This window comes from Pecten maximus, chromosome 4 (genome assembly GCF_902652985.1).
Source record: "Pecten maximus chromosome 4, xPecMax1.1, whole genome shotgun sequence".
NCBI lineage: Eukaryota > Metazoa > Mollusca > Bivalvia > Pectinida > Pectinidae > Pecten > Pecten maximus.
The window spans coordinates 2,208,435-2,223,428 of NC_047018.1; the positions used below are offsets into that span (position 1 = coordinate 2,208,435).

The 14,994-nt window shown below is 36.6% G+C and overlaps 1 protein-coding gene across 3 annotated transcripts in view; it reads left to right on the forward strand.

The window, feature by feature from the left end:
* The window catches only part of LOC117324957 (titin-like), a 97,949-nt gene that overhangs the window by 6,878 nt on the left and 76,077 nt on the right, over positions 1 to 14,994 (forward strand). Inside the window, exon 1 of one of the 3 annotated variants that reach the window (XM_033880801.1) lies at positions 1,353 to 1,429. The exons of 1 other annotated variant lie outside the window; for it this stretch is intronic. Coding sequence is in view for 1 of the 2 variants with exons in the window: in XM_033880800.1 (XP_033736691.1) it covers positions 13,531 to 13,569 (39 nt within the window). In the remaining variant the exon portion in view is untranslated. Of the gene's footprint in view, positions 1 to 1,352; positions 1,430 to 13,318; positions 13,570 to 14,994 lie in introns of those variants that run through there. One more of the 3 variants, XM_033880800.1, reaches the window with a different exon arrangement.

The following is a 14,994-nucleotide window of genomic DNA, read 5'->3' on the forward strand; positions in this document are numbered from 1 at the left end:
TTCCTTGACAGGATATACAACAGTTTCAGATATACCAATGATAGATAAAATCATTACCAAACTGTATATCATTAACAAAAGAAAACTTATATCCTGTGGTTGTTTAGCCATAAACTTAGTATTTCCTGTGATTGTCACTTTACACCTACAATAGTATGAGAGTTTGCTGTCACTTTACAACTACAATAGTATGAGAGTTTGTTGTCACTTTACAACTACAATAGTATGACAGTTTGCTGGTAGAGGACGCTCTTCCTCAATGGAAATGTGACTGTATACTGGCCAAATGTTCTAGCCATGCTTGTCAAGGCTCTCCCTCACTGGACACATGTACACTTAACCATTGGCTAAAGGGTAAAACCTACCACTACTCTGAGCTAGTAATGTGACTATACAATTATAACAACTCAATGATTATTTCCTACTTAAGTTTCCTTTATCAGATTTAAAACCAGACTGCCATACTCCAAACTTGACTTAAACAGTTTTGGACAGTGTGGATTAACATAGAAAACATTGAAATCTAATCTAAGGCTTCTACCATTATGCCTTATTTTACATGTGATCTACGGCAAGAGTTACCTCCCTTACCAAACCCAAGTTGTTAGCATTGCCATCGTGCATTTAAGCATTAACCACTTTCAGTAAATCCAGTCCTACTGTGTGTCAAAGTCTTATTAATTGTTTCTCGATTGAGTCCGAACCTTAGTATAGGTTTGTGTTATCATGTTCTGTTCCTGTCTGTAGTCTAATGACCTGTCGACTTGTTAAATCTTCAGACAATAGTTTTATAAGGAACTTGTAGACCAGATTTAACTTATGTAAGTGGTTTACTGGCAGGAATCCAACAAATATGCAATGATATTTGTCAACTTGATTTGGTATTCTAAAACAATTCCTTTTTTTTCTGACAATCATAATCATTTTGATACTTTAATTGGAGATGTATAATAAAGAAATTCTGTGGTCAATTATAAAAGAGTAAATTTGGTAAAAAAAACAAAAGAAAATCATATAAAAGACATGAACGGTAGCCAGTAATAATTGTCTACATGACTTTGATTTGAATTGAGGACAATTTTTCTATCCAATGTTTGGACGGGGTGTACACTATTTGATTCCAGCATTCTTCAGTGTGAATGCTATCATTAACCAACTTTTGGCAGATATGTGTATTGAGATTAGTAAACAATACCTTTTGTTCCGTCAACGTCACACTGGAAATAAGAAAGGGCTTATTAAGAATGGAATTACAGGGATTTTAATGCTAAATAGTGACTCGGATTGTGTTGGGCAAACCTGAATACCTCATGAAAGAAACCAATCAATATGTTGTGGGCTTCGTATTTTCGCCCTACCCGACCATTGTGATATAGGGAATAGGTACCACTGCCAGGTTGTGAGGATCATCGATTATCAGAAATCTCAGGTATGTGAGACCATTACCTGTTCTCTCCTACAGATTTGTACCATATACTTCATTGTTTGGAGATAGGCACCAAATACTTACCATCGTTTCATGTTGAATGGACAAACATTTCACAGAATAGCATGTAGGAGTGATATGAAGAACTTTCTGATAGTGTAAGGTGTCAAATTGTTCATTTATCACAAGAGACTTGCTGTTGAGTCTGTTTCTTGTGAGGCTTTACCCTGAAAAAGTTTTATCTGTTTAAATTGTGAAATTTGGTGGAATTCATCTTACATTGCAGATTATTTTATTTACCAATGTATAACTTAAATGAAACCCTACACAGTCACTACTGAACAGGAGCTAGGTTTACACTCCACCAATTAGTGTATTCACTTACCAATGTATAACTTAAATGAAACCCTACACAGTCACTACTGAACAGGAGCTAGGTTTACACTCCACCAATTCGCGTATTCACCTGATGTACCAATTATATGTAATGTGTAGCAAAACTTGGCTTGGTCGAACTTCGCCGGTCAGGTAGCGCAATTGGTAGGTATTCTTCTAGTGTTCGGAGGTCCAGGGTTCGAACCCCGGTCTGGCTGCTATATTTTCCCCAATATAAACCAGATACTTGCTATATCTCTCAACCCCAAACTATAACTGTATCTCCCTCAACCTCATACTTTGTGATCTGTTTGGTAATGTAAAAACAAAATACAATGGAGGCATCAAATATTCATAGGAAGATTTAGCATAAAATTGGATCTTTGTCTTGAGGTTCATGTAGACTTCCCAAAAGCCACGATGATGCGAGTCCGTTCAGGTAACACAACAATGGCTCAGCCCCAAATAAGACTTGTATCAATATTTTGGTGACATGATCGAGGAAAAATGTTAAATTGAGCATTCATAAATTAAGCCCTGCTACTGGTGTAATCTAGGAGATGGTTATCGTGGTGTAGTATATGTTTCATTATAGTTTGTTTTCTATAAATAAAAAGTTAAACTGACACTGTGAATGTTATCAGAAGTTGTGATCTACACCGTACTAAGAAATCAGAGTCTGTCATGCAACATAGTCATTTTCCAGTCTGAATACATTTCAGATAGACATATCAAACCATGAGCATTCCTCGCCTAGACAACAATTAAATGTGGTTTATTTCATTTAATTGAATACAAAATCATTCAACTTTCAAAACAATGAAAGAGAGAATATTAAAATAAAAATAAGATAATTTTTCTTTTTTTTTCAATATTCTTAAAATCAAGTTTTGTACTTAGACTTCAGCTGTTTGGAATGTTCTGTGTGGATTGACGATGTAGTGTTAACTTCAGCTGTTTGGAATGTTCTGTGTGGATTGACGATGTAATGTTAACTTCAGCTGTTTGGAATGTTCTGTGTGGATTGACGATGTAATGTTGACTTCAGCTGTTTGGAATGTTCTGTGTGGATTGACGATGTAATGTTGACTTCAGCTGTTTGGAATGTTCTGTGTGGATTGACGATGTAATGTTGACTTCAACTGTTTGGAATGTTCTGTGTGGATTGACGATGTATATGTTGAGTAACAGACATGGAACACCTGCAGCACTGCTATAGAGATAGTTACAATGTCACATCAACATTTCATCTCTAAAGTGGGCCACATGACATTGTAATAGATATAAGGTTTCTTTTTGAAGTTGTATTTGATCACTAGGAATGTGAAACAGAAGTCTACCTTTTTAATGAGGCTTTTTATTTTTCCTGAAAACATGTTTATGCCCCTACCATTTCATCATCAGGGGAATATAGTTTTACCCTTGGCCGTCATTCATAATTTTGTTTTTGCTCATTTAATCTTTACTGGTTGCTGCGAGATACAAAACAGTCACTTGTTGTATAATGATAACATGCAGGTTAAGCTCTTATTTTTGCTTTGGTCAATTTATTTTCCACAAATACGACCATTAATCAAAACAATAAATCATGAAAACAGAATGGCCGAAATTGGAGGACCTTGCCTTACTCCAGTGGGAACCTAAAACAACAATCACAGAAGATAATACACCAGAAGTGTAGAATCTTTGGTTGGAGAGCTGTGCACTGTAAATGACAATATTTGGGATGTAACTTAAAAACAATTCACCTCAGATGAAATTTGAACCAGGTCAGTTGGTAATTTGACACAGGCAGCCTTCCCTTGGTAAACCAAAATTTGACTTGTTGTGAAAGGTCATTGATATACCACTTACAAAGCCAAACAACATGAAAAAGTTCCAAACTTCTCCTTGGTTACCAGTGAGAGCATGTATTATAATATCTATGACTCTAACATATGTAGATTTACTTTCCTTTGACACCATTATCTGGTACATTGTTGGGCTTCTGACCAATGAAGGAAGATGTAGGTTAGGGTCAGTACGCTAACTTACAGATGGATCTAGTGTGTTATGAAGCTTTCCTCTGAAATCCTTTGCATCACAAAGTGAGGATGTGGGAAAATGAGTGGAAAAATGCACCGCCAGACAGGTTCGAACCCCTGACCTCCGAATTCTAGCCAGATGCTCTACCAATAGAGTTATACCCCTGGTCAGCAATGATTGACCAAGTCAAGTTCTGCTATAAATGGACTAACCCACACACTCCCACGCCCTCACACCACACACCCACACATTTACACATATACACATCCACATCCCCACATCCACATCCCCACACATCCCCACATCCACATCCCCACATCCACATCCCCACACATCCCCACATCCACATCCCCACATCCCATCAACCACACCTCGCATCCCCACACATCCAGACACCCACATCCCCACCTCACATTCCCACATCCCCACAACCACATGTCACATCCCTACACATCCAGACACCCAAATCCCCACCTCACATCCCCCTCACATCCCCACAGCCACACCTCACATCCCCACAGCCACACCTCACATCCCCACACCCACACATCCACATCTCTACCCCCACACGTCACATCCCTACATCCCCACAACCACACCTCACATCCCCACATCCCCACAACCACACGTCACATCCCTACATCCCCACAACCACACGTCACATCCCTTCATCCCCACAACCACACCTCACATCCCCACATCCCCACAACCACACGTCACATCCCTACATCCCCACAACCACACCTCACATCCCCACACCCACACAACCACACGTCACATCCCCACATCCCCACAACCACACCTCACATTCCCCCTCCCCCAACAAACACACCAGACTGTATAAGAACCCTGGCCTTACCTGTAGCTGAGATAGACAGGCCTTTTGACCTGATGTTGATAGCTCTTCCCCAGAGTCTCCTCTAGGCATTGATTTACTAAAGTACACCTGTGTATACCTGTAATTACTAATGACTAGCTGTCTTTATTACATTATTGACCACAACAACCACCCTGTGTATAACTAGGTATTCCCAGCCACAGAACCACCCTGTGTATAACTACGTATTCCCAGCCACAGAACCACCCTGTGTTTAACTAGGTATTCCCAGCCACAGAACCACCCTGTGTATAACTAGGTATCCCCAGCCACAGAACCACCCTGTGTATAACTAGGTATTCCCAGCCACAGAACCACCCTGTGTATAACTAGGTATTCCCAGCCACAGAACCACCCTGTGTATAACTAGGTATTCCCAGCCACAGAACCACCCTGTGTATAACTAGGTATTCCCAGCCACAGAACCACCCTGTGTATAACTAGGTATTCCCAGCCACAGAACCACCCTGTGTATAACTAGGTATTCCCAGCCACAGAACCACCCTGTGTATAACTAGGTATTCCCAGCCACAGAACCACCCTGTGTATAACTAGGTATTCCCAGCCACAGAACCACCCTGTGTATAACTAGGTATTCCCAGCCACAGAACCACCCTGTGTATAACTAGGTATTCCCAGCCACAGAACCACCCTGTGTATAACTAGGTATTCCCAGCCACAGAACCACCCTGTGTATAACTAGGTATTCCCAGCCACAGAACCACCCTGTGTATAACTAGGTATTCCCAGCCACAGAACCACCCTGTGTATAACTAGGTATTCCCAGCCACAGAACCACCCTGTGTATAACTAGGTATTCCCAGCCACAGAACCACCCTGTGTATAACTAGGTATTCCCAGCGTGGCTGTGATTGCTCTTATTCTACCAGTAGACAATTCTTTTAGATACACTAAAAATTTTCAATATCTTTGCTTCAGATTTGATGAGATTATTTGTCCATGTTTCTGTATAATTGCTTGTTTTAGAACAGTTACATACCTTTGAACTATTTCTTTGTTTTGTTTGGAAATTTTGATATTGTCATTGAGTCATAAAGATGAATTTAGTCTTGTTGGGTAAAATGTTGACAAATGTTTCATCACTGAACTGACTACATGTATCGGTTATCCATAACTGTCATCTGAAAGATCAGTCGGTACAGAATTGGTCTGTACCTGGTCGTCATAGCCACGTGGTTTGGAAATTTTAACCACCAAAACCACCCCGACAGACTTCAACGTACCTGACTGGCACTCCAGGCTATTTCGGAGTAGGGTAGGTAGTGTTAGTCTGTAGGATATCCTGTCATTGGTCGAGTCGGGAGATATTGATTCATTTGACTTGGGGAAGTCGGAAATGTTCCTCCGTGTGATTCTGCTACTTTAAATATTCAATATACTCTTGACTGATAACACTGATCAGTAGGGATTCATCTTGTGTGAGAATCTACCATAGCTACAAAGGTATGTGGTCTTCACTCCAATTCTCAAGGACTTTTCAAAAATCACTTAGGTCTTTTCTTCAGAGAAATGAAGCTTCCAGTCGAGTCTAGTTTTAAGTTTGATATTTCCTGTGTTTAATTCTTAATCAACATTCCCACAACTGACTGTATTTACTGTAGGTGTCTGTAACAGGGAATGTGATAAAAACAGGTTACAGCTGAATGGTAATGTGATAAAAACAGGTTACAGCCGAAGTAGGGAATGTGATAAAAACAGGTTACAGGTGAAGTAGGTGTCTGTAACAGGGAATGTGATAAAAACAGGTTACAGCTGAAGTAGGTGTATGTAACAGGGAATGTGATAAAAACAGGTTACAGCTGAAGTAGGGAATGTGATAAAAACAGGTTACAGCCGAAGTAGGGAATGTGATAAAAACAGGTTACAGGTGAAGTAGGTGTCTGTAACGGGGAATGTGATAAAAACAGGTTACAGGTGAAGTAGGTGTCTGTAACAGGGAATGTGATAAAAACAGGTTACAGCTGAAGTAGGGAATGTGATAAAAACAGGTTACAGCTGAAGTAGGTGTCTGTAACAGGGAATGTGATAAAAACAGGTTACAGCTGAAGTAGGGAATGTGATAAAAACAGGTTACAGCCGAAGTAGGGAATGTGATAAAAACAGGTTACAGCTGAAGTAGGGAATGTGATAAAAACAGGTTACAGCTGAAGTAGGTGTCTGTAACAGGGAATGCGATAAAAACAGGTTACAGCTGAAGTAGGGAATGTGATAAAAACAGGTTACAGCTGACGTAGGGAATGTGATAAAAACAGGTTACAGCTGACATAGGGAATGTGATAAAAACAGGTTACAGCTGACGTAGGGAATGTGATAAAAACAGGTTACAGCTGAAGTAGGGAATGTGATAAAAACAGGTTACAGCTGAAGTAGGTGTCTGTAACAGGGAATGTGATAAAAACAGGTTACAGCTGAAGTAGGGAATGTGATAAAAACAGGTTACAGCTGACGTAGGGAATGTGATAAAAACAGGTTACAGTTGACATAGGAAACTGTTCATACCATAATAATATTCTGTTTGTTAAATCAGTTGAAATATTGATTGTTTTTCTGCCTTTGTTTCATTTTTCATGGCTCTGGGTATGTAATCAATTTTAGAATTTGGCAAGTTTGAGGTTTACAGAGGGTTCAGATTAAGCAGGTTTCATTCAGACAGGTACAATTTATTTAAATGTAGAACAGAAATGTGATGTTATTGACAATAATATTTGAGAAGTGTGGCTGGCAAACATTGATAAAGTTTGTTTGTCCTGAAATTGACTTGTCTGTTGTGTACTGTTGGTGATATAGCTAGAAATGTTACCGATAATACACATTGAGTGAAACTGTTTTATAAAATTCTTACATTCATTGGAAAATAAACGAGTTTGACAACCTATTTGAATGTCATTTGTACGCTAAGATACAGCCACTTTAAGATTTTAAGAGTTTTAAAGACTAATGTTGGTTTAGATGTAAAGACACAAATGCTTTCAACATTAAGTCAAGACTTGTAACATTTAACAAATCGACAGTTTTTAGTAAAAGTACATTAGTTCATCCTAAAACTATATCTATGTAGGTAAGATTCCAATATTTACTCACAATGGACATACTTGTTCATGCATTAATTTCACCTAATGAAACAGAATTTCTCCATCACTACAAATTGCTACTAAAAATAAAAAATCACTCTTTCTTTTGTTTTATATATATATATATAATGACACGAATTGTATAGCCATTTTTCCTGAAATGTATATATATTTATATGTCTATACCTACCACCTTAACTACCAGGAGACATTTAATATGATAGGCAAGTTTGTTTTAATCCAAGTCTTATTTCATTTGTTGGTTTTAACGGTAGCAACATGAAAATGTCATCAAAGACATGACTGTTTGAATGGTACCAAGGGTGAACTAAGCATAAATGGAAAATAAAGATATCATGTTGTTAACACGATAATCCCTGTGTACAGACAGTAACAGAATAATGTTTTTTATAATATAAGTTGAGAAGAGTCAAAATGATGCTGATCTATTTATTATTCATTTAAGCATTGATGTCATTTTTTTTTAGTTTCATCGGGGTATAAAACAGATTTTGTTTGCAAACTGTATGAATCCGCATAGCGGATTCTTACAGAAGTTTGCAAACAAAATTTGTTTCATACCCCGATGAAACTAAAAAATAATTGACATCAACGCTTATAATTAATTTTTGAAAATTATTTTCTAATTTAAAACATGTTTTATGTACAATTTTACTGGTTTTAAATGGGATTATTTTTCTCAAATCAATACGCAACGTCAATTGTCGTATTGTGACGTCACATTTTTCGTGCCATTCTCGGAATTTCTTTCATAGAAGAATGAAAAGAATTTTTCGAGCAATCACATTTGAGTATTTACCAGGAAAACAAAGAAAAATTAATTATAGCCCTATGAATGCAGTTTCTCCTGTTTAATGTGGGTAATTTTATAGAAGTTAACAGTATACATTGTAACACATATAAAGATGTTCTCTGTATCCTTGAGGACAGGGCCAAACCCAGAATTTCCCCAAGACATGTCCAACTTTGAACCAGGATTTTGGTAGAGGGGTTAGTTTGACTTTGACCAGTACTGGAAACATATGTATTAACGAAAGTTCAAACAGAGTTTATATTTGAAATTTGGTTTGAAAGGTTGTTAAATATTTGGAAGAAGATAAGATTTGTAGGAACATCATTAAATGTACTTAAGATATCAGATTAAATGACCCAAAACATTCCATTACAACACCCCTATTTTATCATAATGGATCCTTCTTGTAGTTCATGTAGATTGATCTAAGTATTTTACAGGGGTATATGTAAAGATTTCTTGCCACATGCAGTCATAAGATCTACAGAAAGGAATACGATGTTATATACTGTATTGATAACCATATATAATACACATATCTCTATCTAATGATTTTTTGGGATGAAAATCGATGAAACTTTGAACATATGTTGCTAAATTCAGCCAGATGTAGTTTTATATCCTATTCATGTGGTCCTAATTGAATACTCCTATGTATAGGGGAAAATATCAATACTTTTAAATCTTTTGTAAACAAATATCAAATTTCATTTTAGACAAGTTTGGACTTACAAGCAGAAAAAACAGTTTAAAATGTTCGCTTGACTTATAAAATACTAAAAAGCACTTCAAGTATACCATGTAATTTATCATACGGAGAAACTGTGTTTTGTTTGGCGAAAGGTGTTTAGGTCTTTAACCAAGTGTATGCTAGCTTAATTTCAATGCTAGGTGGCACGACAGTATTTCTCGGGTACATTTGGATCAATCGTAGCTCTAACATATTTACTACTATCTGTTGACATACTTGGGTTCATTCAGACTACTGTAGGATTATACCTACACACTATTACCCAGCTGGAAGGATAGTTTGGTTGCCTTCCAATATCTCTCTATTCCTTGAGTCTCGGTATTGATTGACTTGGATAAAAGATCAGGATTTAAAAGTTCAGATTTTAAGAATGATGCCAACGAAGACATTAGTATTATAAGGTGTGGTTTGACTGTTAGGAATTTCCTGTAATAGGACTGAAGGAACTCCTCAAATGGACAGATATTGATGTTTGTGAATATATGGTATGAAAAATGAGCACCAAACAGTCACAGAGAAGCAGAATTCCAGTCAAGGTAAAACTTTTAAATAAAAACTCTATTCCTCTGGTTATAAAGCTGCCAGGACAAGATATCTGTCTTTGTAAGATTTTTGGTATTGTATCAATTTTAACATCATAAATATTCTTAGTATATATATCCAAAGTTTTTGGATTAGGATAAAGATAGAGTGTAGTATTTTATTGTTTTGTACAGGTATCCACATAATAAGTTCTGATTACACAGGTAATTCTGTATAATAATGTCAGGACTCTGGTTTACACAGGTATCTAGATTATAAGTTCTGATTACACAGGTAATTCTGTATAATGAATACAGGGTTCTGGTTTACACAGGTATTTAGATTATAAGTTCTGATTACACAGGTAATTCTGTACTGGTATCTAGATTATAAGTTCTGATTACAGAGGTTAATCTGTATAATAATGACAGGGTTCTGGTTTACATAGGTAAATATTCTGTATGAGAACAGAAGGCCAGTTCTGAGTGTTTGTTCTGATAGGGTATATAAACTCTATGCGTTTTAGGGCTCAATGTTTGAAATTGTGTTTTAAATTGATGGTGAACAAAGTGCGCCTCTCTAAAAAATTCAGATGAATCATTACTTGTTTAGACTTTGTTAAGACAGATGTATTCTGTTTTGTAAAACATTTTTAAGTATACATATGTATTGTCACACATGCATATTATTAGCATATTACTGAGTGTTTAGTGCTGTACTAGTTGTATGCACACTTTCAGGGATTTGTCTATGAATTATACCCTTTTCTACAAAAGCTGATGAAATAAGATATTGAGGAAGTTTATTTTGATTGTATATGTATAACAATTATGTAACAATGCTTGTTGCTATAAATATATAACATTTCTATATGTGTGCATGGTCTTACATAAATGTCACCAAAATCATGACAATCACCCCAGTCCACCCAAGAATGTTACACATGTGTCAAACAATACTTATATATATATACTTATATATATATATAACTGGAGTCAACTTGACACACAAAGTTGTCACTTATTACTTCAGAATAGATTGTTTAAAGCGTACTAGGTTTGAGAGAAAGGCAAACAAATGCTATTTTTAAAATTAACGTGACAGAAAGCATATGCATTATTTTTTGCAATGTATCTATAAAAAAAACCATTTTAATAAATGTGATACCCACATATATTTTAGGAATTGTTTACTAAATGTGAAGCTTGTCAACATGGTATTTATACATAATGGTCTGGTAGAGGTTACTATAGATTACATCATATCACAGGGATAAGTCTCTCAAGCCACTAAATCAAGTTTATACTATACGGGGAAACATCTATTGTATCAGGTGTAAACTTGACAGTTGGTATTTGTTCAGTGAGAAAGACCACCCAGGCCATCACAGTGATAGTGTAACAATCCCTCACAGATGAGGTGGTGTTTTACTATGGTGTGGTAACAATCCCTCACAGATGAGGTGGTGGTGTTTTACTATGGTGTGGTAACAATCCCTCACAGATGAGGTGGTTTATGGTGTGGTACATTCCTACATATGGTGTGGTAACAATCCCTCACAGATGTGGTGGTGGTGTTTTACTATGGTGTGGTAACAATCCCTCACAGATGAGGTGGTGTTTTACTATGGTGTGGTAACAATCCCTCACAGATGAGGTGGTGTTTTACTATGGTGTGGTAACAATCCCTCACAGATGAGGTGGTGTTTTACTATGGTGTGGTAACAATCCCTCACAGATGAGGTGGTGTTTTACTATGGTGTGGTAACAATCCCTCACAGATGAGGTGGTGTTTTACTATGGTGTGGTAACAATCCCTCACAGATGAGGTGGTGTTTTACTATGGTGTGGTAACAATCCCTCACAGATGAGGTGGTGTTTTACTATGGTGTGGTAACAATCCCTCACAGATGAGGTGGTGGTGCTTTACTATGGTGTGGTAACAATCCCTCACAGATGAGGTGGTGGTGTTTTACTATGGTGTGGTAACAATCCCTCACAGATGAGGTGGTGGTGCTTTACTATGGTGTGGTAACAATCCCTCACAGATGTGGTGGTGGTGTTTTACTATGGTGTGGTAACAATCCCTCACAGATGAGGTGGTGTTTTACTATGGTGTGGTAACAATCCCTCACAGATGAGGTGGTGTTTTACTATGGTGTGGTAACAATCCCTCACAGATGAGGTGGTGTTTTACTATGGTGTGGTAACAATCCCTCACAGATGAGGTGGTGTTTTACTATGGTGTGGTAACAATCCCTCACAGATGAGGTGGTGTTTTACTATGGTGTGGTAACAATCCCTCACAGATGAGGTGGTGTTTTACTATGGTGTGGTAACAATCCCTCACAGATGAGGTGGTGCTTTTCTATGGTGTGGTAACAATCCCTCACAGATGAGATGGTGTTTTACTATGGTGTGGTAACAATCCCTCACAGATGAGGTGGTGGTGTTTTACTATGGTGTGGTAACAATCCCTCACAGATGAGGTGGTGGTGCTTTACTATGGTGTGGTAACAATCCCTCACAGATGTGGTGGTGCTTTACTATGGAATTTTATGGATTGTTTTCTGATTTAATTCAGTAATAGTTGTAGTTTAATGTTGTTCCCATATCTACCTAAAGACATGATTCTTGTCACTGTCAACTCTTTGATCAACTGGATTATATTTTTCTATTTGATTAATTGTAAAGATATTTCTTTTTTTTATGGTTTGTTTTAATAAACTTATATATTTTCTTTAGTTAGTTTCATTAGGTTTGTGTTTTCTTTAGATATAAAACATATGGTAGAGACAATGGATGATGTATGTATATTGGCCACCTTTATAAGGTGTTTTTCTCGGAGAATGTGAATGCTTTTTGTGATCTATATGAAATGGTCTGTTTTGGAAGTCAGTTGATGGTTTCATCTTTGGCCTGTAATTTAGTCGGTTTAGCCGTGGCACGAGATCCGATTTCAATTATGAGACCTAGAAATTTAAATGTATCCGACTAGTTTACATTGTTCTGTGTTGACAAATATTAACCGATATCTTTGGAACTGTATACAATTTGTCCATACCTGTATGATTGCTATCGGTTATTGAATTGAGTAGGTTTATCCAAGAAAATGACTTTACGGACGATTACACAGAGTTACAAAAAAAAGTCTATGCTGACATCAATCAGATTGAAGACATTTTCTTAATCATCAGTCCTTATGTGACCAATTTCTCTGGCCGTTTATGGTCCACTCAGCCAAGCTTCGGGGTGTATGGATACCATTTGTTGGTGACTTGTAAACCATCGTTGACATTAAAGCTACGGTTGGGTTTGCCTCTATCAAGGCTGTTGTAGTGTATTCTCCAGCCGATTTTCTGTCACCGTCTCTGTATAATAACAAAACTTGGGTGATAATAAGCTGTTACGCACGGCTGACCGTGGTAAAAGATCCGGATTGTCTGTTTGACAGCCCTAGGGAGAAAGGACTACTACTATATGGGGCCAGGCCTTTCATTCATACACAGGTGAATTGGAGTTGGTTGTGTACTACTGATGAAGACTACTTCCATCTGTTTTGAAAAGCACTATTTTCATCCTCTTATTGCGGATTTTGAACTTTAAATCTGGATTTAGACTGAGTGGATTTTGAAAAAGACTTATTACAATGGCGATGTCTGTACTCAGAGGGATTACCAAGCTGAAGGTAAATTATTGTAATTCCTCTCATATTTGACCGAAATCCTCATTATTCACGGGTGAAGTTTGTTTACATTTTTTCTTTTTAAATTTTTAAGGGCACTAAGTATTCCGTGTTTTGCTTTTGAACAAATCCGTCTGAATCTATTCCTTCTTATTAGATTGTCATTTGTACATTTAAAAGTAATTATGATTTACAGTTGAAACGAGGAAAGCACCAGCACAATTAAACTAAGTTAGCTTTGAAATGAATTGATATAATTTTTGTCATTTTTTGTTTTTTTTGGTTTACGTTAAGAAAAGGCAAATTATTGAGAATGTATATTGAAGTAAGTTTATTTTGCCAAAAGAAATATAGAATTACTTACCATACCATTCAGACATTCTTTTCTGATTTCTCATACTGGTAGTTCATGGCACCTTGAATCAATATTTAAACAACAATTCAAAATATCAGGGTAATTTTCTTATGACTGGACATTTATTTAAGGAATTAGTGATAATATGTTTTCATTATTTCATGTATTAGAACTCGCTTCACGTATTTATTTGGTTGATTTGTGCCATGTTGGATAAGTCCCTGTATCAATAATGAGTGTTTTCTGGGATATAATCGGTCAGCCACACACGAACTCAGTAGTGTTGTCGACATCTGATATCACACATAATAGTTCTCTCAGAATTATCAGATCATATAGGCAAAAAAGGAATTACTTTCAAATTTACTAATTCTTGATACAAATTTCATATCAATTTTAATGTTCACAAGGAAATTAGCAAAATTATCTTTGTGTTTAGTTTTAAGTAAAGTGAACTTCATGGTTAGTTTTATTGCAAAAAAAAAAAAAATACATATTATATCATATACATTTGTCTTTACAAATATTATTTAAAAAATGTGTGTTGATGGAACAGTTTTATGAAACTGAATTGCGTGACAAACATTCAGCAAATTATCATTTATTATAGTCTGTACAGTTATATATAAAAACACAAAGTGCTTGATGTCTACATAGAAGCTTTCATCATACAATCTGATAGAACCTATATGGAATAATAAGTATACATAATCCCTCAACCGTGTCTACTGATAAATTAGACCCTTTGGCTTCTGAGATCGACAGGATGAAATTGACATATTTATAACTACCCAATGTATTTAAATGAGAGAGTTTATACAACAGGAGTTTCTGGTGTCAGATGTGAATGGTTGTTGTTCCGTGGTCGACCTGGTTAAAATGTAATCAGATGATTATCTGTTTTGAAAGAAGAAATATCTGAAAAAGAAAAAATTCCTTGAAAAGAAACAGGTCACTGACACTGCTAAATCTGTTTAGGAAAGACAAGATTAAGACTATACTTTGTTATAATTCAACATACTTAACTGCTTGAGGTAAATTTCTGGGAATACATGGATTATAAAAATGTAGGA